The 25,101-nt window shown below is 40.1% G+C and overlaps 1 protein-coding gene across 1 annotated transcript; it reads left to right on the top strand.

The window, feature by feature from the left end:
- The first annotated feature begins 879 nt into the window (after positions 1–879).
- LOC132378117 (general transcription factor II-I repeat domain-containing protein 2-like) lies at positions 880–2,046 on the top strand. Its single transcript, XM_059944861.1, has 2 exons — positions 880–1,705; positions 1,791–2,046. Exon 1 carries the CDS (start codon positions 1,099–1,101, stop codon positions 1,699–1,701), a length of 603 nt encoding a protein of 200 aa, XP_059800844.1. The 5' UTR covers positions 880–1,098; the 3' UTR covers positions 1,702–1,705; positions 1,791–2,046.
- Positions 2,047–25,101: the final 23,055 nt, after the last annotated feature.

Here is a 25,101-nt window from a genome sequence, read left to right on the forward strand (position 1 = left end):
AAGCTAGAATTGTTGGGGGGTGGGAACCGAACCGAAGAGACTGAGGAAGAGGCAGTTGGCTCACAAATAGAGAAAACTTGGAGACAGTGTGTGAGGGAGGATAGGCAGGTGATAGAGAAGGGACGAGCTCAGACTGGTTTAAGATGTGTCTATTTTAACACAAGGAGTATTGTGAACAAAGCAGATGAGCTTAGAGCGTGGACCAGTACTTGGAGATATGATGTGGTGGCCATTACAGAGACTTGGATGGCTTAGAGACATGAATGGTTACTTCAAGTGCAGGGTTTTAGATGTTTCAGAAAGGACAGGGAGGAAGGCAAAAGAGGTGGGGGCGTGGAACTTTTGATCAGAGATACCGTCACAGCTGCAGAAAAGGTGGACATCATGGAGGGATTGTCTATGGAGTCTCTGTGGGTGGAGGTTAGGAACAGGAAGGGGTCATTACTGGGTGTTTTTTATAGGCCATCCAATTGTAACAGGGATATCGAGGAGCAGGTAGGGAAACAGATCCTGGAAAGGTGTAATAATAACAGAGTTGTTGTGGTGGGAGATTTTAATTTCGCAAATATCGATTTGCATCTCCCTAGACCGGGGGTCGGCAACCTGCGGCTCCCGAGCCATTTGTGGCTCTTTCACCTCTGTGCTGCGGCTCCCTGTGGCTTTGGGAAATAATTGGTCAGTATTTAATTAAAATGTATTTTATGTTAGTTTGTTAGCTTTTGAAATGTAATTATGGTGATCTTGTACAACCTAAGTGTAGCGACACATTTCCTGCCACATCCGAAACGGCTCACAATTAGCCAGCATTCCGGCTAAGGGAGATAGCCTACAGGGGTTTGTGAGCGTCTTTTGCAGCATCTGCGTCCATGGGGGCTGGGTTGAGGGAGGCTTAAAAGCAAGGCTGTTTAGTTCGAATAAAGCTATCTTTGACTGCAGTTTACTGACACCGCTACAACGTGTTTTTATCGCTGGCTGTCCAGACGGAAGGTGCTGAAACGCTTTGTCGCGTGTCTGGAAGAAGTGAAAACTTTCCTGGGCAGCAAAGGGCTCACCTTTCCTGAGCTGGAACAGCCAGAGTGGCTGGAAAAGCTACACTTCATGGTAGACATGACAGCGCACCTGAACACGCTGAACACAGCTCTTCAGGGGAAAGGACGTACAGCCCTGCACATGTTGGAGGATGTTTTGGCATTCGAGCGCAAGTTGACAGTGCTTGCCAGAGATTTACAGAAAGGCACTTTGTCTCACTTCCCCAATTTGAGAGAGTTCAAACAAGGTCACGACATGATAATTTCGGAGTATTTACATTCTGTAATCATCGCAATGCAAACATCGTTTGGGAAACGCTTCTGTGAGTTCAGAGAGGAAAAAAACACATTATCCTTCCCGGTCACTCCCTTAAGCATCGATCCTTCCCTACTGAATACGACTGCATTGGCAGGTGTGAGTCAACCTGATCTTGAGATGGAACTGGCCGACATAGCCGACAAAGACATATGGGTGTCCAAGTTTAGACGCTTGACAGCAGACCTTGAAGATGTTGCCCGTCAGAAGGCCGTTCTTGCTCAGAAACACAAATGGAGTGATATTGAAAACCTCACAGATGACAGCTTGCGATCCTGTGTAAAGATGAAGGTGACATCATACAGCCCTGATGTGCAGACGCTGTGCGCTGAGGTCCAGGAGCAGAAATCCCATTAACCAAGTATGATAAATATTTTAATTGCCTATTATTTTACTTATATTCATATTTTTTCATTGTTCAGTGAAATAGTCCTTTCATTTTTCAGGATGACAGCTGGCTGACGTTATTTTTGGTTTGCTGCTGGCGGAAAATTTAAGTTCGGCGTTTTTCATAAATACAAGAAGGACTCAAATAGACATTGAATATTTTACTTAAAAGTAACTTTCAACCCAACGTCTTTTTTTCGGAGTTCAAAATGTTTTTGTTGCATGCAGAAATGTAATTTCGTTTTCTCTGCAGGAGTTCATCAATTTCATAAATGCAACACATTATAGTTTGTTTATACATAGCATAAAGGCAAAAAAAACGTTGTATGCAGTGTTATTTCATTTTAAATGTCAAACGGGTTTTGCGGCTCCCAGTGTTTTCTTTTCTGTGGGAAACGGGTCCAAGTGGCTCTTTCAGTGGTAAAGGTTGCTGACCCCTGCCCTAGACTGACCATGGGGTTTAGATGTGGTGGAGTTTGTTAGGTGTGTTCAGGGAGGTTTCTTGACACAATATGTAGATAAGCCTACAAGAGGAGAGACTGTACTTGATTTGGTATTGGGAAATGAATCTGGTCAAGTGTCAGATCTCTCAGTGGGAGAGCATCTTGGAGATAGTGATCATAATTCTATCTCCTTTACAATAGCATTGGCGAGAGATGGGAACAGATAAGTTAGAAAAGCTTTTAATTGGAGTAAGGGGAATTATGAGGCTATCAGGCAGGAAATTAGAAGCTTAAATTGGGAACAGATGTTCTTAGGGAAAAGTACAGAAGAAATGTAACAAAATGTTCAGAGGATATTTGTACGGAGTTTTGCATAAGTATATTCCAATGAGACAGGGAAGTTATGGTAGGTACAGGCCATAATAAATCTAGTCAAGAAGAAAAGAAAAGCTTACAAAAGGTTCAGAGATCTAGGTAATATAGGATTGCTGAGCCTCTGGTGATGATCTTTGCATCATCAATGGGGATGGAGGATTGGAGGGTTGCGAATGTTGTTCCTTTATTCAAGAAAGGGAGTAGAGATAGTCCAGGAAATTATAGACCGGTGAGACTTACTTCAGAGGTTGGTAAGTTGATGGAGAAGATCCTGAGAGGCAGAACTTAAGAACATTTGGAAAGGTATAGTATGGTTAGGATTAGTCCGCATGGCTTTGTCAAGGGCAGGTCGTGCCTCACAAACCTGATTGAATTTTTTGAGGATGTGACTAAACACATTGATGAAGTAAGAGCAGTAGATGTAGTGTATATGGATTTCAGCAAGGCATTTGATAATGTATGCCATACAAGGCTTTTTGAGAAAGTAAGGAGCCATTGGGATCCAAGGGGGCATTGCTTTGTGGATCCAGAAATGGCTTGCCCACAGAAGGCAAAGTGTGATTGTAGATGGGTCATATTCTGCATAGACATTGGTGGCCAGTGGTGTGCCTCAGGGATCTGTTCTGGGATACCTACTGTTCGTGATTTTTATAAATGACCTGGATGAGGAAGTGGAGGGAAGGGTTAGTAAGTTTGCTGATGACACAAAGGTTGGAGGTATTGTGGATAGTGTGGAAGGCTGTCAGAGGTTACAGCTGGACATTGATAGGATGCAAAACTGGGCTGAGAAGTGGCAGATGGAGCTCAACCCAGATAAATGTGAAGTGGTTCATTTTGGTAGGTCAAATATAACGGCAGAATATAGCATTAATGGTAAGACTCTCGGCAGTGTGAAGAATCAGAGGGATCTTGGGGTCTGAGTCCATAGGACGCTCAAAGCAGCTGTGCAAGTTGACTCTGTGGTTAAGAAGGCATATGGTGTATTGGCCTTCGTCAATCGTGGAATTGAATTTAGGAACCAAGTGGTAATGTTGCAGTTATATAGGATCCTGGTCAGACCCCATTTGGAGTACTGTGCTCAGTTCTGGTCGCCTCAGTGTTGTTCCTGTAGGAAGGATGTGAAAGCCATAGAAAGGGTGCAGAGAAGATTTACAAGGATGTGGTCTGGATTGGGGAGCATGCCTTATGAAAATAGGTTGAGTGAACTTGGCCTTTTCTCCATGGAGTGACAAAGGTTGAGAGGTGACCCGATAGAGGTGTATAAATGATGAGAGGCATTGATCGTGTAGATAGTCAGAGGCTTTTTCCCAGGGTGGAAATGGTTGCCATAAGAGGACACAGGTTTAAGGTGCTTGGGAGTAGGTACAGAGGAGATATCAGAGGTAAGTTTTTTACTCAGAGAGTAGTGGGTGTGTGGAATTCGCTGCCGGAAATGGCGGTGGAGGCAGATACTATTGGGTCTTTTGAGAGACTTTTGGATAGGAACCCATGGAGCTTAGAGAGAAAGGGCTATGGGTAAGCCTAGTCATTTCTAAGGTAAGGACATGTTCGGCACAACTTTGTAGGCCGAAAGGCCTGTATTGTGCAGTAGGTTTTCTATGTTTCTATAATGTTGGGGCATTATGTTATAACTTTTCAAAACACAGGTTCAGCTGTACTTGAAGTATAATGTGCTGTTATGGGTGCCACTCAGTAAAAAAGATGTGATTTTGCTGGAGGGGCTGCAGAGGAGACTCTCCAGGATTTGAATGAATTGGAGGACCTAAGTTTTGGAGAGAGATTGGATAGGCTGACCTTGTCATCCCTGGAGCCTCCCTAATGGAATTATATAAGATTATCAGAAGCAGAGATAGGATAGTCATAAAATGCTGGTGGAACACAGCAGGCCAGACAACATCTATAAGGAGAAGCCCTGTCAACGTTTCGGGCCGAGACCCTTTGTCAGGACTAACTGAAAGGAAAGATAGTAAGAGATTTGAAAGTAGGAGGGGGAGGGGAAAATGTGAAATGATAGGAGAAGACCAGAGGGGGTGGGGTGAAGCTGAGAGCCGGAAAGGTGATTGGCAAAAGGGATACAGAGCTGGAGAAGGGAAAGGATCATGGGACAGGAGGCCTAGGGAGAAAGAAAGGGGGAGGGGAGCACCAGAGGGAGATGGAGAACAGGCAGAGTGATGGGCAGAAAGAGAGAAAAGAAAAGGAGGGGGGAGAAATACTAAATTTATCAGTTTTTTTGTGGTCCTAATGTGGAGAAGTTGGCTTAATGTAAATGGACAAATATACCTACCTGATATGGAGGCTGCAATGCACAGGATCACAAAAGGCTGCTGGGACTTGTTGACTCAGCCAGCCCCATCATAGATGCAACCATTCCCGCCATTGACGACATCTTCAGGTGCTTAAAGAAGGCAGCACCTCCATCAAAGACCCTCCCCACCCAGAACATCCCCTTTCTCATTATTACTAATAGGTTGGAGATACACAAGCCTGAAGACCCACACTCAAAAAATTAGGGACTGATTCTTTCCCCTCACCATCAGATTCCTGAATGGTTGATGAATCCATGAACACTACTTTTTTTCGCACAATTTACTGTTTTTCAGTAATTTCCAGTAATTTAATGTATTTTTACTGCTCTGCTGTTGCAAAGCAACAAATTACATGGTATATATGTTAGTAATAATGAGCCTGATTCTACTTTTGGAAAACTCAACTTGGACAAGATGGGTAGAAGGGGCCATTTCTAAGCTGTAAAACACTATGACCGTTAAAATAAGAATAAGTAAAAAGTAAATAGCTTATATTTTCCATCAAATTCCCAGGCAGGAAATTGCCACTGAAATGAATGAGTCTCTGATCTACCACCAGATCGGATGTAAGAGTATCAGAGGTGAGTGATGGTTGTGCTTGCACTTCTCAATCAGCTCATCCCAGATGGTGCATTCTCAGATGTCCAGGACTTACTCACTTGGGAGCATCTGGAAATGTCAGTCTTCAGCCTTTGGAACCACAAGTCACTGCCAGTTTGATTTGGCTCTGTAATTCAAGATAGCTTCTGGGTGCTATTTAACTGCAGAGGTTACCCTGTTTCATTCCATTTTCAAGAAATCGTTCATACAAGTTAACATCTTCTTTACATCAGCAAATGTCCAGACATCGAGAAGAAAATGCAGGTCATATTTTTAAAAATAAAATTTTTAAGAGTAACATCAAAAGAATAGGAAAGAACAAGGGAAGAAATATCACACGGTAAGGAGAAAGGGTAAATGTAGAAATACGAATTACAGCTTTCTTTCCGTTCTAAGGACAATATTAAATTTGCAGATTGGTGTAGTTGAGGTGGTGAGTAGTTTCAAGTTCCTCAGCATACATATCAGCAAGGATCTCACCTGGACAGTGCATACGGGCTGTGTGGTGAAAAACACACAACAGTGCTATTTTCGCCTCAGATGGCTGAAGAAGTTTGGCATGAGTCCCCGGATCCTCAGGACTTTCTACAGGGAAACCATCGAGAACATCCTGACTGGCTGTGTTACCGCCTGGTACAGGGACTGTATTACACTGTATCACAGGGCACTGCAGAGAGTGGTGCGGACAACCCAGTGCATCTGTGGAGGTGAACTTCCCACTATTCAGGTCATTTACAGAAGCAGCTACATAAAAAAGGCCCAGATGGATCATCAAGAACGACAGCCACCCCAACCAAAATGTTTCGGCTGCTGCTGTCTAGCAAACAATACAATAGAATTAAGGTCAGGACTAACAACCTCCAGGACAGCTTCTTTCACCAAGGCATCAGATTTGATCTGATGGTATATCTGACTGTACATTGATCTGGTTTTGTATCTGACTACACAAACATGTATACAAAACAATTATATATTCAATTTTAGTGTCTGGGCAATATCCTCACATATTTCCCCTCTTCATTGCTTGTACATTGTGACAGAGAAGCAACATAAATATTTTTACTGTCAGATCCATGGATTCAGCAGTACAGTAGATAGGATTCGGCAGTACAGTAGATAATGGCAATTGTGCTTGTGAATATGCACATGTCAGCTAATTATTATTTCATTTTGATAGTATTTAACTCCATACTTGTCGTAATGTTTGTCGAGACTTGGACACAGCACAGCAACGTTTCGCTGCTTGTTTGCATTCAGCATTGCCTGAGAAATTGGACTGTTGAGTAACTGACTCTGAAGTCTCGTGGTATTCGTTTTATATTTTAGTTGTTCTTTCAGCTGCAGTGTAGTCCTCGTTTGTTTCCATTTGAGAGTTTTAGTTAGCAGACCTGTTTGGCCTAGCGTTTATTGTTTTCTTTCCCCTTTAACACTGTTTGCATTAAAGTCTGTGAACTATCAACCCCCTTCAGTGTCTCTCACTCCGCAATTTGGCCATATCCGAACCTAGTGACATTTACTCCCTTGGATGTAATAAATAAATAAATAAATAAATAAATGTTCCATTGCACATTTAATGTTAAAATCAATGTAAATGATAGAATGATTTTCCTACTCATAACCTGATATTTTAAAACAAGTAAATCACTCAAAAGACTAGTCCTTAACAAAATATAGTAAATATTTTCCATTTCCCCATTGTTTTGCCAGAAGGAAGCAATGCTGATGAGATATTTTTGACATGTCATTTCAAACTGTAAAAATGTAAACAGCAAATACTATAAGTACAGTGGTAGGTGGTTTCAGAAAATAAATTCAAATGCCCTTTCCGGTAGTTGATCAAATGAATTTAAATTAAAGTTAGGGCTGTAATAATGCCTGGAAAATAGGGTTTTATCTATCGACTGACCTTCATACAATATTAATTCCTTATGCGAAATGAAGTATACCTCTGTAATCATTTCGAGTTCATAAACAGAGATTATGTATCTAAATATAAAATTGCCCATAGATCAACCTGTCAGGTAAATCCCTTGTCCTTATTATCTGTGAAGTGAAGGGCAGTATAGATCATGGATACTTTATAGTGATTTCTTATGAAAGACATAAGCTTTCAGTGGAATGACAGTGTACAAGAACCACACAGTTTGATTTCAACAATCTTTTTTTTATCTCTCTTGTGCCAATATAACCTTTACTGACATGATTCACTATTCTATTCATATTAATGAATAAAATTAGGATGGATCCGAGATAGACTGGAAACTGTATAATGTAGCACAATGTATTTTTTGATGGATGCAAGATAGTCTGGAAATTTTATCACGTTGACACAATGTTTCTGTGTGGTATATGGCAGAATTTTAATAAAAACCAATTCAGTAGTGGCTCTCCAGGTATTTGATCCAGAGATTACTGTTCATGCTTACTGTTATCAAAATTGTGTAATGGTGGATGGAGCTGGAGGGTTGAGGCTTGCCGTGATGTTACTGAATTAGTTCCTATCTAAGCCTCCCATCATCTTCCCTGGTAGGCTCTTTCGACTATATTTGCTCAATGATCACTTCCGCTATCCATTTTGTTGCTGCCTCCTAATCGGACCCACCCCATTTTTCTCCTCTGTCCAATCACCATTGATTCCCCTCCAAAGCCCCTGACTGCCCTTCTAGCCAACTTGCTTTAATATTCTGACCCCTATTCAATTACCTCTCCTGTCTGATTCTCTGCCAAATTCCTCCCTCTTCCTTCTCTGCTCCTTTCATTTGATCCCTTCGTTCCCACAATCTCTCTTTCTTTCTCTCTCCCTCTCTCTCTCCACCCCTCCCTCCACGATGATTACTACTTCCAACTCCACCCTGTCCAATCTATCAATACAGTAAACTATTAGTTTCAATGTCAGGAGGTTGTGGACAAAAGACCTTAATTGTGAGGTTCATTGTGCAAGGCTTATTCTACCAATTCTCAGGCATGATGAAAGAGCACTGCCAGTGAGGAACATACATAAGATTGCCATGTCTGTCTCTTTGCGGCATTGCCTTATTGTCCCTTCTCAGGTATTGCACGATTTCCAGACCTTCGTATTATTGCAACTTTATTTCAGCAGCGAATGATGTCCAAGTAATAGCCATCTTTGCATTGACATCAAAATTTCCTATGATATAGAGAAGGCCATTTAGCCCTTCAAACCTGTTCCACAACTCAGTACAATCATGGCAGGTCTTCTACCTTAATGCCATTTTCCAGATCTCTCTTTATATCCTTCACATCTAGAAATTTATATCTTTATATCCTTTCTTTCTTTTTAAATCTTTTTATTAATTTTCAAATACATAGACATGATAACAATAGTGGTACAGAGAGACTGGGATTACATTGTTGGTAAACAGTATATACAAGAATAAGCTGGAGATAAGCCTCTCAAACTCTTAATGTAATTAACATGATTAAAAACAACATTTCAAAATAAAACCCAAATTAGAAATTTAAAAAAACCTGAACTAAACTAAACTAAACAAAGCTAGGCTATTATATTACATTGAATACAATCAATGATGTTGATCTTTATATCCTCTGTATCTTTTTGCATTTAGAAATTTATCTCCTTCTTTCAACAATAATGATTTGAAAAATAACCTTTTCTCGGGCTTCCAGCCTGGTACAGATATTGATTATGATATGGACTCCTTGTAAGTGTGGAGCAGTATATATCAGTCAGGTGGGACACACAGTGAAAACCCACATCAAGGAGCATAGGAGGTGTATCCGCTCAGGTTTCCTGGAAAAATCAGCAGCAGTGGAACATTGCATTCAAATTGGCCGTAGGATTGACTTCGATGGCACAAAACTACTGTGCCATTCCAATGGCTTTGTGACTGCCTGCTAAAGAAAGCCATTGAAATAAAACTAGAGGAAAAGAATTTTAGCAAAGACAAAGGTTTTGCTCTAAGTAAGAACTGGTATTTGATTGTAAGCAAGGTGGGAGAATGGAAACCTGATTGGATGAGGACTAACCAATCAGGAGGAACAGACTATCGGGGTATAAATATCACTATACTAGACTTTCCCAGGCATCATCCCTGAAGAAGCTGGCAGAGTTTGTCATCAAAACCTCGGTTATAATTGATACTTGTACCCGGCTGGAAGCCCTTATTCGTCTTATACATCGGGAAAGTACTAGATCCTTTTTCAATAGTGATTTGATCTCCAGCTTTCTTTGGTGCAGGTGTTCACATAATTTTTGGCACTTCAAATATACCCAATGACTTGGTCTGCACAGCCATCTGAGGCAAAGAGTTCCACAGATTATCCACCCTCTGGCTAAAGGAATTCCTGCTCACTTCTGTTCCAAAGGAATGTCCTTGTATTCTGAAGCTGTGTCCTCTAGTTCTATGAAATATTCCCTCTAAGTTGACTCTATCTAGGCCTTTGAATATTCGATAGGTTTCAATAAGATCCCACCTCGTTCTTCTAAACTGCAAGTACAGGCCCAAAGCCACCAAGCACTCTTCATACATTAATCCTCTCATTCCTGGATGCTCCTCTAATTGACCCAATATCCCCTCCATACAAATGTAGTTCCTTGATTAAAATTGTGGTACGTTTTAAGGAAATAAAACTATTCTGATCATCAGAAGAAAAACATGTTGGCATAACCTTTCACTGTGCCAATATAAAGCACATAATTTTAAACCTTCAAACCCCAAAGGTACCATGCTAGCTACTGTTTGTCCACTCTCTGTTTAACCACTCTTTTTTATTAATAGCCAACATAACAATTGTGACAAGATAAAAATTATTCCTCCTGGATTACTGAAATTCACAAACAGGAGCCCCAAAGCCATGCCAAAGTCACATCATGCCTTCCACAAATCAAAATCATGAGTATATTAGTTCCACAGAGCATTAATTATAAACAAGCCTGTTTTGTTTCAAAAGCAAACTATTTTAAACCATTTATATTCTTCCATTTCAAATTATGCTAGATCTTGTTACTAGATTGCTCTGTCACAATCCCCCTCCCACTTCCACCTCACTCATCCTCAGATGCTGACATATTCTGGTGGAAATTTCTATGAGGATTTGCACACCACTACCACATCAATGAAATATCCTTTAGTTATGCATTAATAATAGTAGTAGATTTATCAATCGATCACTGCCAGCAAGGCAACCATCATACCTGGACGTTACCTTTTGTTTACCTAGTAGCCACAGATCCACACGGATTAAAAATGAAGATCATGTACTCAGAATTTAACTTTCCTAACACGAAGGCAATTTCACATAGCTATGAATGCCTTAATAGTGAGGCAGCCAGCAGGACCACAGGGTGTCCCCGAGTTTTCTGATACCAGTTGGGTGCAGAAATTTTGACGACTTTTACAGCAGTGCAACTATTTTGCCCGCATATTCTCTCAGATGCGGGCATTACCCCTTGTGTTCAGATTGAAGGCTCTACAGGACTTATTCATCATTTTGCATTCCCCATTATTCTCTGCAGATTGAGTATGCAAGCGAAGTAGATGTAACAATCATATGAACTTCTTTTCACTGAGTTTCTGATCGTGGTCTTGTTGGATGGAGAAACGCAAGGCCAATGTTTTTGATGTTCCCCATGATGAAAGAAAAAGAAATGTAAGCTGCAGCCATTCTCAGGAACTTGTTGCAACTGATTTAAAATTGCTAAAGGCTTAGAGAATGTTGAAAGACCAGTATGGGAGAAAACAGAATTAAACATAAAATAATTAAAAATTGAGTAATTGAATCTGCCTGCAAATCTTTTAATCCTCAAATTCTATACAGCTAGCTAAATTAGAGGATGCTGAATAAGTCAGTGTTTGTGTCACAGTTAGATGCCCAGCACTGACTTTAAATTAGGAAACTGTATAAAAGAAAAAACTTAGAAAGATAGTGTTGATTACAAAAGGACCTTGTATTTGTCCTTGGAATATGATTTAATCATATTCATAATTAGCTGTCATTACAATGATATAATTTGGAAATATTTTAACAAGGTGACATGATATAAAAGTTAATTTGACAAAAGATTCATTTTGCATATTTATATTTTGATAGGCTAAGCTACTGTATGTGCTAAAATGCTGATCACATTAAGTTGAAGCTTCTACTATATATATATTTAACAAATGAGCATCATCATTCAATAGGCACAACAGAATGATAAACTGAAATCAAGAAAAAGTGAACGATGTTTTTATTGGCCAAATGTGACTAATAGTAAGATTACAGATCACAGATCACCAAAAAGATGACTATTTAGATCAGCAGTAATTTTTTGTGTCAGTTGTGTGTAACTTTAAGCTGAAATTACTGTTCTGAAAGTTGCAAAAATAAAATATTGCAGTTGCCATCATTCTGCGGGAAAAAGCTTGAAGTAATTATTCCTAAATAGAGAGACAGAATTAATATTTTAGGTTAATGATGCCCTGATACTTTCTTTACAGATGTTCTTGAAATATTGATTAGTAAGTGGTGGATTTTGAATATGTTGAATATCTGAATACACATATTGAAATTTTCAATTTGTAGGCACTATACTCAGTACATATTTCAAAGTTTAAAGTTGAAAGTAAATTTATTATCGAAGTGCATATGTGTCACCATGTACTTTTTCTTGTAGGCAATCAGCGTAAATGCAAGAAACACAATAGAATCAATGAAAGATCGCATCCAACAGGATGGACAGCAAGCAATGTGTAAAAAGGAGTAATGAACTATGCAAGTACAAAAAGAAAGAGAGGAAAAATATTAATAATAAATAAATATTGAGAATATAAAATGAAGCTTCCTTGAAAGTGAGTCCATAGGTTGTGGTGTCATGCGTCCATTTGGCTGTTCCCCTTTAATGCTCCTTTCTCCCTGATTATGCCCCAATTTCAGTTTTTAGATTTCCAATTGCTGATAGTTTACTTAATTACAGTACACCTGGTTTTCATCAGAGACTGTGAAATAAATACGATGGCATCACTAACTATCATTGCCAGTTTGTTGGTCTATTCTTTGTTCCCTTGTCTGATTAGTACTGTTGGTTCTAAGTTCAGCACTAGTTTCAAGGTAGTCCCAGTAAATCCCATTTCCTTGTCAAGATTCCTCTGGTTTGCTGTTCTACTTTCACGTCTACGCCAGCATCCCCAACTCAGTTGACGTGCTGGTGTCCTGCACTTGGGTTCTCCTCAGTCGTCCGGTGCAACATGTGGGAACAGTTCAGTGGTGGGGTGAGTGAAGTTATCCTCTCTGATTCAAGAGCCTGATGTTTGAGGGGTAATAACTTTTCCTGAGCCTAATGGTGCAGATCCTGAGGCTCCTGTACCTTCTTCCTGATGGCAGCAGCAACAACAGTGCATTGCCTGGATAGTGAGGGTCTTTGATGATGGACGCTGCTTTCCTGCGACAGTACTCCGCTCATGGTAAGCTCTGTTCTTTAGTCAGTGAAATCTCTGCCAAAGGTATTCCCATCTTAGTGCATTGCAGGGAGCTCCAGGATTTGTTCCCAACAATGATCAAGGAATGATGATGCAGTTCAAAATCAAGGTAATTGGTTTGTCGTAGATGGCCACAGAATGGCTGACAGTCTAATTATAAATAACAAGCAGATTGGCAGAATGCAATGTGATGACTACATATGTGTTGCCCTGAATGAAGCCATGAGTCTAATTAAGCATTTAGCCATCCACATAATGTTGCACAAGATGCTAGACCACTAATTCACCACACCTCTTTGTATATTAGTATTCACAGCCATAATGACACCAGACTGAGTTTATTCATGAACAATGAGATGCCTCTGCAGCAGCCAGACAAGGCAGCTTCTGCTTCTTCTATGGGAGCTAAAATATTGCCAGCAGAATCGGCATCACAGCATTGTGCTTGAAGCCATGAGTGTGCTATCAGGCTTCTAACTGTGCACAAAGCTTTCTGCAAAATTCGTGTGGATACTTCCTCATCCTTTGATGTTGCCTGCATGGATCCAGGCTGGCTTCCCCAACCTCTAAACTACCGGGAATGCTGGAAGTCTAAAATAAAAACCAAGTGGTTCAGTTGGTGAAGCAAAGACTAAAGTGTTTCATCCTTGAAAATGTGTTTAGAGGTGGCTGAGAACTTTGAATATCTTCTGTACTCTTAGTCAGAAAACTCTCTAAATCTTACATATAAAGATAAAGCCCATCTATCTTAGGACAAAAGCAAAGTTTACATGACACAAACGAAGAAAAATAAGTTGGTGATAAGAAAAGTAAAGTGATAGGCTCATCAGGAAAAGTTGCACACTTTAATGTATTAAGGACTTAGATCACCATTGCTGAGTTAGATCCCTAAACTTTTTAGAATGAGAAGTTTTGATAGCCTTTAAAGATTTTGATTAGAGCTATCAATTAGATACAGTATTCGGCATATCATCAAAGTGGATTTAGACAATGCACCTTTATTGAGGTATCTCTTATGCAAATTGAAAGATATTTAATAAACTATTATCATTATATTCATTGTTCTGTTCAGCCTTCATCTTGGATCTGCGGGCAACCATGTGAGGTGAACCCTGACTGTAATTGATCAGAGTTTATCCCTGGGTTCTGAACACTATTTTCAACTCTCAAATGATTATACTTTTCTTTCAGTAATTTGATAGATTGAAATAGTCCTTGCTTTTTTGGGACTCTACAATTTGCATGTATATTGAAATGTACAGTGTAGTTTTATGAGCTGAAAGATGCTATTATAGATAAACCTTATTTTGTATGACAAAAGTCAGATTTATGCATTAGATCTTTTAGATAACTTCTGGGATTGTAATATAAGATAAAAGATGAAGGCAGGAAAAATCCCTTAGTTTGATTTTGTTGGTACTGGTTCTTTTGGTGTTGGATCTAGTTTGCATATATATTGAGATTTAGTGCCTCGCATTAATTTAATTTTCTTAATAATATTCAATAACTGCTCAGAAAAAAGACCCAGCTCAAAACAACTACATTATTCATACGCGAGATGCAGTAGCAAGCATCAAATGGAGAATTACCAGGGGAAGAGTGTTATAGATCAACTAGAAGTGAATTCTCAAGTTGCTCCACCACAGCAAACTACATAAAGGAGTGACAATGATGACAACCGTTTTTGTAATGGCACTGTTTTCAAACGAAAGTCTTGAAAATATTCCTGTGTAATCTATTTCAGGAAATAAGCCCCTTTCAAACATGAGAACTTGAACCTCCCACATTTCCTGATAACGTGTTTTGCAAGCCATTGTTTCAAATGTTTTTTTTGGCCCCGGTGAATTCACTTGGCGGTTACATAAAGTTTAGACAAGACATGGTTGCGCTCAAGGTACATGCTTCAGGTAGTAACCAGCAGGAAAAGTAAGGGGAGTAGGCAGTCAGTACAGAGTTTCACTAAGGTCTTTCTCCAACCTCCGGATACTGTTGAAGGGAATGTTCTTTCAGGGTCTAGAAGCAGCAACCCAGTCTCTGGCTTTGTGGTTGGCTATGAGACTCATAGGGGAATGGTGCAGTAAGACAGGGTGAAAACAAGGGATAGACAGGAGCCTCAGTGGTCTCAAATGATAGGTTGGTGTGTCGCTTCCTAAGTGCTAGGACAAGGCTGTCTCGGATTGGTTGCAGTAAATTCCTGGGGGACTGTGAAGAGCCACAGGTCTTTGTACAAGTTGGAACAAACAACATGGCCAGAACAAGGAATGAGGTCCTACAGAATGGGTATAGGGAGTTAAGTAAGAAAGCTAAAAAGACTGGTGAGGAGTGGTACGTTGAGCAGGATAACGACAGCGAGAGCGAAGTCTAGCAATCAGGATTGCCAAGGACATCATGGAGGTGTAATACTCAGCTAAAATGTATTTTAATGCTCAGGGTAAGGCAGATAGGGCAAATAGACTGTAGATTGGCTCTGAAAGTGTAAATGTTATAGCCACTAGAGAAAAATGGCTGAGAGAAGGGTAGGACTGGCAGCTTAATTTTCCATGATAAAGATGCCACAAGCATGGCAGAGGGTATAGGTAAGTGAGAAAGTGATGTTGCTTTTTTTGATAGAAGGGGTGGTAACAGCTGTACTTAGAGATATTTTTTGCAGAATCATCCAGTGGGTATTGTCCACATGGGTAGAACTTAGAAACAGGTATGGGAGAATCAGTCTAGTGAGGCTGTATTATAGTCACACCCCACACCCCAAAAGTTAGGGAGACCTTGAGCTGGTGTATAGAGAAGTTGTCCATAATTGTAAAAATTATGGTATTTGTGAAAGATTTCTCTATTTTCCAGTATTGACTAGGCTTCCAGACTGTTAACAGCCTGAATAGAGTGGAATGTGTGAAATGTCTCCTGGGAAGTTTTTTGAGTCAATATATGGAAGATCCTGCTGAAGAGGGTGCTATAGTGGACCTCCTCTAAGGGAATGAGGTAAGCAAGTAGCTGCAGTGACAGACAGGGAGCACTTTGGCTCCAGTGGCCATAATTGTGTTAATTTTAAGATAGTAATGGAAAAGGGTGGTACAGGCCCATGGGTTTGGGTCGTAAACTGGAGTAGTGCTATTTGATTCTGCTCATATCAAATCATGGCAAAAAGCCGGATTCACCTTTTCATGTTTATAATTACCTGCTTAATTTTAAGGCTTTATGCTACATTGTTTCAAGAGGCTCAATTTTGTAAATTTTGAACTTGGATTAACCATTTAGTTGGTCACGTGAATTCCATTGTCTTTTTGGTGACAAATGACTGCCGCATCAATGACATGATGAAAAGATGTGTCGAGGTACTGTAGTGCACTCTTCTCCACTGCAATTATAAAAGAAGGCCCTTGTGGGTATTTAAAATTCACAAACCAGCAGAAGGGCACTTCCAAAACTTCTAATTTAGAGAACTGACAGTTGTGGCCAACGAAAATTTAGATTTCTGTAAACGTGAGTCTGTGACTTGACTGAGTTAGACTAACAGCTTTAAAGTGTTATTTGTTGATGTCAGCAATGCATCAATAACCAGATTTGAAAAAATGTGGAAGTGCTGGATTGCTGGACCAATTTAACAATGATTGGTCCAGCAATCCAGCACTTCCACAATTTTTCAGGTTCAAGTTTAATTATCATTCAACCATATACCAATATAGCCAACAAAACAGTGTGTCAGCAACAGCACAGAGCAATAGCGGAGTAGCACATACAGTTATAATTTCATAAAAACATACATTTACAAAGAAAAAAATATTACCCATGTCCTTGAGTGGCAGGGCTGTAGATTTATAGTAAACTGTCCTGGTTCTGCTTGCTCCTCCATCTAACAAACACTGGAGGGCAGCACTGAGAGAACACTGGAGAGTGCATGGACAGGAAGGGCCAACTCCAAAGCCAGTCAGAACTATAGCAAACCCCACAGAGGCTCTCCCACACTACCTCTGCTGTCCTGTGTCTCCTCTCCTGGTTGCAACAACAGGCAACCCCAAAAGCATTCCTTCAGAAGGCATGCCCTCAACTGAGACCATTCAGGGTTAATAATGAGTACATGGACCATTTCCTGTCTTGGGGTTCAGCTAAGTTAGACAATGATGCCAAAATTCATTGTGGCCTTGCACAATCTTTGGTCATCAGAGGAAAAGTATTCAATGAATAAGATCCCAAAACAGTTACAAAGTACACAGTTCATTGTGCATAAGTAATCCCTATCTTTCTGAGGCAATGGATTGCCTACAACAAGCATCTCTAAGCACAGGAGAAATAACACAAATGTATCCTCAACAAATCTTCACCGGCAAAGTGGAAAACTGATGTTACTAATTTCTCCCTCGTGTTGAGGCTAGATGCAATTGGTAGGGCTATATCACTTGCCTACCTAATATTGTGCTCCTAAATCTCCATTGTCATGGCAAGAATCAATTTAAAGATGCTCTCAAAACTTAAAAATGTAACATCTTGCTGAACCCTGGGAGCCCCGGCCCATGATCGATGGCACAAAAGGACCTTGAGTCTCTTCATCAGGAGTAGTATGTGGAAACTCTAAAGATGTTGGGAAGAGTGCTCCACTTTCCATATTACCCACTCATCAAACACACTGTGCAGATCCTGCCTTTCCTCATCAACATGCATAAAAATGAAGAGTAAAAGGTGAATGCAAGAAGATTAGGTTCTTTGAATGTGATCACTGTCACATTCAAAGGTGGACAAATACCCAGAGCCTGATCAAATACACCCCTGGACGTTATGAGAAGCCAGGGAAGATTTTTTTTGAGATATAGCACAGTACAGGCTGTTCCAGTCCAAGTTTCCGCTCGCCAATGATACCCATGTGACCCATTAACCTACTAACCCGTATATCTTTGGAACGTGGGAGGAAACCAGAACACCCAGAGAAAACCTACGGTGTCACAAGGGGAACATACAGCTTAGGTAAGTGAGATGTGATGAATTTTGGACGGTCATGCCAGGTTAGCAGCAGGGCACTGAGAGTGTTGTGGATCAGAAGTACCTGAGAATAAAAGCACGCAAGTTGATGAAAGCAGTAGTGATAGTTAATCTGATGGTGAAAAAGGAGTCTGGCGTGCTGGCCTTCATCAGTCAGGGGACTGAGTATAGGAATAGGTTCATTATGTTGCAGTTATAACCAGAGGGTGCGGTTGGAGTATTGTGCACAGTTTTAGTCGCCCTGTTGTAGGAAAGACGTTGTCAAGTTGGAGAGGATGCACACACAATTTGAGGATGTTGTCTGGACTTGTCTGAGTTATAGGAAGAAGTTGGCCACATTGAATCTTTATTCCTCAGAGTATGAGAATGAGAGGTGACCTTATAGTTTATAAGATCGTAAGGGATCTAGATAAGATGGACAGTCATAACGTTTTCCCCAGAATTAGGGAGTCTAGAGCTAAGGTATAGATACAAGAGGTGAAAGATTCAAATAGGATTCAAAAAGGAAACTTTACACAGGGCTTAATGAGTACCTGGAATGAGCTGTCAAAAGAAGTGGTCAAGATGGGTACAATTGCAACATATACTAAGTTTTAGATAGGTACAGTAAAGGGAGAGATTGGAGGGTTATGGGCTGAGCACATACAACTGGGACAAGCAGGGTGGATGATGTGGTTGCCATTGACCAGCTGGGCTGAAGGCCCTGTTTTGTGCTGTGTTACACTACAGCTTCAGATGAACTGCAGGAAAAGTTATTATATGAGCCCATCTTGTAGAGAACAGCAAAACAAACATTCTGAACTGCAGGACGCCACTGGTATATAGAAAAGTTTCTAACACTGAAGAATTGTGAAATTGTCTGAATGGTGGACTGCAAATAGAATACAACATGTGCAAACACCATGCAAGCTTTCTAAACAATCACTTCTAGACTCAAACTGATACAATATTTGTACAGAAGTCACAATGTAAATGCATCTTTCAGCATTCATTTTATGAACACTACGTGAATAAGATTCAAGTCATTGATATTGGCAAAAATTGTGCATTTCAACCTAATGCCCACATATTCAGGAAAAAGCATGTCAGTATTTTTGCTGCATGTTCTCTGGAAATGTGTTCATCAAAGCTCCAAACGCTGGCACAGGAAACCTACATAGAGCTGAAGACCAGGTCAAAAATAGCTTTACAGCACATCATTAACGTTCTTAGCTCATTAGGAAGATAAACAAAAATGCTCGCCAGGCTACTAGCAACGCCAGTTTTGAATCAGTTAAAAGATTTGCAGGATAATTGTTACTGATAATTATTGGTTCTCTCCACAGAAAAGCAGTGATTGAAAATCTGATATTTGGCAAAAAGGACTGTTGAGCCCATGTCCACATTTTATTGAATTAATTTGTGTGTGCAAATAAAGCTTAACTGTATAACTCAGGTAATACAGTTTTGAACAGGAGCACCCATTTTTAAGTGTAATCAGGAGAAAAATAATGCAAATTCTATACATCTGAGTCGTGTGAGTAAATCATCTAAGGAGTGACAATTTCAAATTGTTAATTCCTTAGATATATTGAAAAGAAATGTTAAAATTCCATCATTGTTTTTATATGTTTCCCAGGCTTCCTGTGGTTCATCTGTGAAAGCAGGGTAAGACCACCAGAACAAAAGAAGGGACTGAAGATTGGTCAGGATATGGGTCCTAATCAAAGTTGACTGACTTTATCATTCTCTAAGCTCTCCTCTTTTCAGAAGTGCCCTGCACACTATCTCATCTATGAGACAAAGGCATGAAATAGCGTAAAGGTGAACTTGAGTGCGGGAACGGGTAAAGTGCAAATGGGTGGAAGGATCATGTGAGAAATTACATGGAAGAACAGCAATGGATGCACAGGCAAGTATTGGGATCAATATTCTTAAGCAGCTTTAACAGGGAAAACTGTCAGTATTTGAGCAAAGTCTATGCAGCTGAATGTGCCACTTCAAAGTTCAAAATAAATATATTATCAAAGTACATATATGTGTACCACAGTAGCGAGGCAGTTAGTGCAACCCTGTTACAGGGATGTTCCACAGTTTGGAATTTAATTAATGCACCATTCTGTATGTATTTCTTCCCCGTGGAATGCATAGTTTTTACCTGGGTGCTCCGGTTTTCTCCCACATTCCAAAGGTTAATCGGTCATTGTAAATTGTCCCAGGATTAGACTAGGGTTAATCGGGTGTGGAGTTGGTGGAGTGGCATGACTCAAAGGTCTGCAAGGACGTACTCTGCACTGTATCACCAAATACTAGACTGAGATTCATGTCCTTGAGGACATTAACAGTAGAAACAAAGAGATACAAAGGAATCAATGAAGAAACTACATACAAAAATGAACAGACAACCAATATGCAAAGATGGACAAGCTGTGCAAATAACAAAAAAATCATAATAAATAAAAAAAAACATTGCGAACATGAGTTGTAGAGTCCTTGCAAGTGTGTCCAGAAGTTGTGGAATCAGTTCAGTGTTGAGTGAGTGAAGTCATCCACACCTGTTTAGGAGCCTGATAGTTGAAGGGTAGTAACTGTTCCTGAACCTGGTGGTATGGGAGATAAAGCTCCTGTATCTCCTTCTCTTTGTCAGCAGTGGGAAGGGAGCACAGCCTGGATGTTGGTGGGGGGGGGGGGTCCTCAATGATGGATGCTGCCTTCTTGTGGCAGCATTCCTTGTAGATGTGCTCATTGGTCTTCACTCACCTTCCCTAACTTGATTAATTCGTGACCCAAGGAATGTGGGACCATCTGCTTATGCCTTCTGTTTCACTGAGCTCCAGTCACAGTTTCTTTCTGTCATTAGCAGGAATATTCCTCCATTCAGCAGAGAATGTTTTGTTCTGACAGCCCCTTATTTCACCCAGTATAACATCCAACAAGAAGTCGCCAGATACATATGCATGGATTAGAGAGTATTAGCTATAAGGACAGGTTGGACAGCATTGTTTTCTCTGGAACTTTAGAGCCTGATAGAATACATAAACTTAGGAGAAGCATCACTGGTGGAGAGAGTCTTCTTCCACAAAATGTCAAATATTAGAAGGGATAGCTTTAAGGTAAAATGGGGTCAGTTTAAGGAGATGTCCAAAGGTTTCTTTTACACAGAAATGGTAGGTGCCTGAAAAATGCTACCAGAGGAAGTGGTGGTAGCAGGTATGATAGCAACGTTGAAGAGGAATTTATATAGACACATGAACAGGGAATGGAGAACTATCGAACATGTGCAGGCAGATGGGACCAGTTTAATTTGACATGATGGTCAGCATAAACATCTAAGGCTGAATCGCTGGTTCCTGTGCCGTACTGTTCTATGCAATCCAAGACTGGCCTTGGCTCATTTGCACTCCGTGCTCTCGAGTCCTTGTGCAGTCTATCCATAATCCATTAATTGTCAATCCTGCAACATCTCCTTGAAGACAAAGCTGAAATTTAGTAGAACATGTCATCATTGCACCTACTCAGCAAAATCAAATGGGAACCATAAAAATAACATGGTGACCACATTGGAGGAAAGAAACACTGGCTGCTGAATCATCTGGGAGTTAAGGGCACTACCAAGTCCCCAAGTTCCAGAAAAACAGAACATTAAAATTCTAACAAATGTTTCATGAAGCTGTTCTTAATTTAGAACATTTTCTAATGCTATGAATGACTTAAATGTTGCATCATGACTTTGTATTCTCAGTTATCTTAAAATTCTTTGCAAGTCCTTGTCTTTATGGGCTACAGCTTGTAAGTAAAAACATCAATTCCCCCCTGGTCCTTTTGTGGTTTCACAGAAGAATGTGTTGAAACAGCATCTTCATTGTGATACCTCATTAAGTTGCAAAGAGTCTCTCTTTCTTTCTCCATTGCTCTTTTTTTAAATCTGTGCATAGCTGTTCTCTTGGGATTTAAAGAAAAATTCTCCCGAGCCATGTAGCACAAGGATGGATGCTGGATCGGCAGCTTCAAACCGAGCTTTCTCGTTCAGAAGAAAAGAGCAGCCCAAATGGAAAAAAAAGATGATGACTTTCCGAATGCAGATATATTTCTGACATATGGTGGTAAATAGAGAATGTTCAGACTGAGGAACATATTTCTGAAGGGAATGAAGGAAGACTGTACAAAAAATGAGAAAGAGAACAGCTACCAAGGTTCAATGGACATCAGCCGCAGGGAATGTTGCAGGTTGATGAAAAGTAATGTCCCCTGCTGCTTCATCACCATTCAAGTGGTGCAAAGAGGGGTAAAATTACTGATTGAAGATCAGTGTTTGCAAAGAAAGCAGTCATCTCCCACTTTGCTTTTCACACATGGGTACAGAAGTATGAGATGAGTAAATTGTAGATAAAAGTAAAACAAATTCAGAATGTTTTCATAACATTTTTAGATGTGTTAATTTACAAAAGGTTGTAAATAAATTTGGTAAATTGGTACATTGGTTTATTATTACATAATGTACTGAGGTACAATGGAAAAACTTGTCCTGGAACTCATTCATACAGATTAATACATTAAAGCAATGAATTGAGGTAGTACAAGTTAAAGCAATAAGAGATTACTGAATAAAGTATAAATTACTTTAAATTACTGAATTCAGTAAAGAGAAAGTGCAGGTAGACAGTATGATGCAAGATCATAAGGCCAATTTTGAGGTCAAAAGTCCATCTTATCATACTCTGGTACCATTCTCTAGTGTTATAACAGTGCAGTAGAAGCTGTCCTTGAACCTGATAGCATGTGCTTTCAGGGTTTTATACTTTCTGCCTGATGGGAGAGGTGAGGATGAAGAGGGAATGTCCAGAGTGGGTGCAGAGTTTGATTACACTGGCTGCTTTACTGATGCAGTGAGAAGCATGGAGGAGAGTCCATGAAGGGAATGTTGGGGTCTGTGGTGTGGGCTATGTCAGCAACTCTACAGTTTTCTGCAGTAATGAGCAGAGAAGTTGCCATACCAAGCCATGATGCCTCTGGACAGGATGCTTTCTATGAGACGTCGAATAAAAATTGATGAGGGCCAAAAGGGACATGCCAAATGTCTTTAGGCTCTGAGAAAGTAAGGGAGCTGGTGAGCTTTGTTGGCTGTGCTATCAAAGTAGTTAGACCAGGTCAAGCTATTTGTGATGCTCTCTCCAAGGAACGTGACGTTCTCAACCTCAACATGGTTCATATCGGCAGGAGGATATGCACCACCCCCTTTCTGCAGTCAATGATCATCTTCTTTGTTTTCCTCACGTTGAAGGAAAGGTGGTTGCCATGACATCCTGTCACTAGGTTTTCTATCTTCTTCCTGTACTCTGACTCATTTTTATGTGAGATATGACCCATGACAGTGGTATCATCTGCAAACTAGTAGATGGAGCAGAATTTGGTTACAGAAGGTGAGTGTCGCAGGCTGAGGACAAAGCTTGTGGGGCACCAGAGTGGAGGCCAGTTGTGGCAGAGATGTTGCTGATTATTCTTACTGATTGCAGTCTGTTGGTCAGGAAGCCAAGGAATTAATCCCAGATCCAGGACTTTGGAGATGAGTTTGCTTGGAATTTTAGTATTGACGGTGAAATTCTACTCAATAAATAATAGTCCAACATGGGTGTCTTTACTGTTCATTTCTTCTGGAGAAGAATGTAGCGCAGGACAGCGTCTGCTGCAGGGCAGTTTTGGCGGTGGGTAAATTGCATTGAGTTGAGGTTGTTTGGAAGTCTGGACTTAATGCATGCCATGACCAGCCTCTTGAAGCACTTCATGATGGTGGATGTCAGAAACCATAAGGCATAGGAGCAGAATTAGGTTATTCAGCCCATCAAAACCGCTTCACCATTCGATCATGGCTGATTTATAATCTCTCTCAACCCCATGCTCCTGCTTTCTCCTCAAAACCTTTGAAATCCTTACAAATCAAAAACCTCTACCTCCACTTTAAATATACCCAGTGACTTGGCCTTCATGGACATGACAAAGAATTCCACAGATTCGCCACTGTCTGGCTAAATGTATTCCTTCTCATCTCTGTTATAAAGGGATGTCCTTCTATTCTGAGTCTGTACCTTCTGGTCCTTGACTCTCCCACTATTAGAAACATCCTCCCTACATCTACTCTATCTAAGCCTTTCAATATTCAAGAGAGATACTTCTCTTTTCTAACCTCAGTAAGTACAGATCCAGAATCATCAAATCCTCCTCGTAGGACCATTCTCCAGGACTGCTTTTGGACCCTCTCCAATGAAAGCATATCCTTTTTAGATAAGGGGTCCAAAACTGCTCTTAGTATGCCACATGTGGTCTGACCAATGCCTTATAAAGCTTCAGCATTACATCCTTGCTTTTATATTCTAGTCCTCGCCAAATGAATGCCAACATTGCATTTGGCTTCCTTACCATCACCTCAACCTGCCACTGCTGATGGTTGGTCTGGGATTCAATTTTGGGCTGGAATTTTCTCTTGACTTTCTGACACCTTGACAAAGGGTTTATCCCAAATTCTTTTAAAGATCAATGTTACATTTTGTAGCTCCAAAACATAAAACTAATTGAAAGAAAACCAGGAGCCAGGAGATGCATGTGCTTAACTTTGTTTTTACCTTAGTGGGATGCACACTTATGATGTGATGGCATGATGACGAATGCCATTCACATACTTTTACACATAACTCATAATGAATTATATAAACAACACGGAAGCATACTCAAACAACATTTACAAAATATTACTGAAATATTAAATACACAACAGTCAAGATCAACTGATTTGAATGCTGCAATCCTAGACTTCATTAGGGAGAAGATCTCTTAATGCATGGTTGTCAGTTAGGCCTTTGTATCATTCTTAATTTATGAACGCTGTTTCATGCTATACACTGGCTGCTTAATTATCATTCTAATTCAGTTTTGAAAAATGCAATGCTAATCTGATTTTTTTAAATCTAAGAGCTGAATTGAAGAAAGATTGCTTTCCTTATTTTATATTGCCAGAAAAAATGGTATACATGTTACTTTTGATTAAAAGATAATAATGACATAAAATCAAAGACTGTAAATGGGTTTCATATCATCTTTATCATGAAGGGAGTAACAGCTTTTAGTCCCAGAGCAAATTGGAAACTTCCTTTGGTCCAAACATAGGATAATGGTGGTGGCTGTTAAAAGCCTATAATCAAATCCTGTCACATCACAATGGGATCCAAATATATCCAGTTGCTTCATCAATGTTCATCACCCAATCCT

The sequence above is a fragment of the Hypanus sabinus genome, chromosome 19 (assembly GCF_030144855.1).
Source record: "Hypanus sabinus isolate sHypSab1 chromosome 19, sHypSab1.hap1, whole genome shotgun sequence".
NCBI lineage: Eukaryota > Metazoa > Chordata > Chondrichthyes > Myliobatiformes > Dasyatidae > Hypanus > Hypanus sabinus.

Coding starts and splice junctions, on each gene's coding strand:
- LOC132378117 (XM_059944861.1), top strand. CDS start 1,099: ATGGTAGACATGACAGCGCACCTGAACACGCTGAACACAGCTCTTCAG.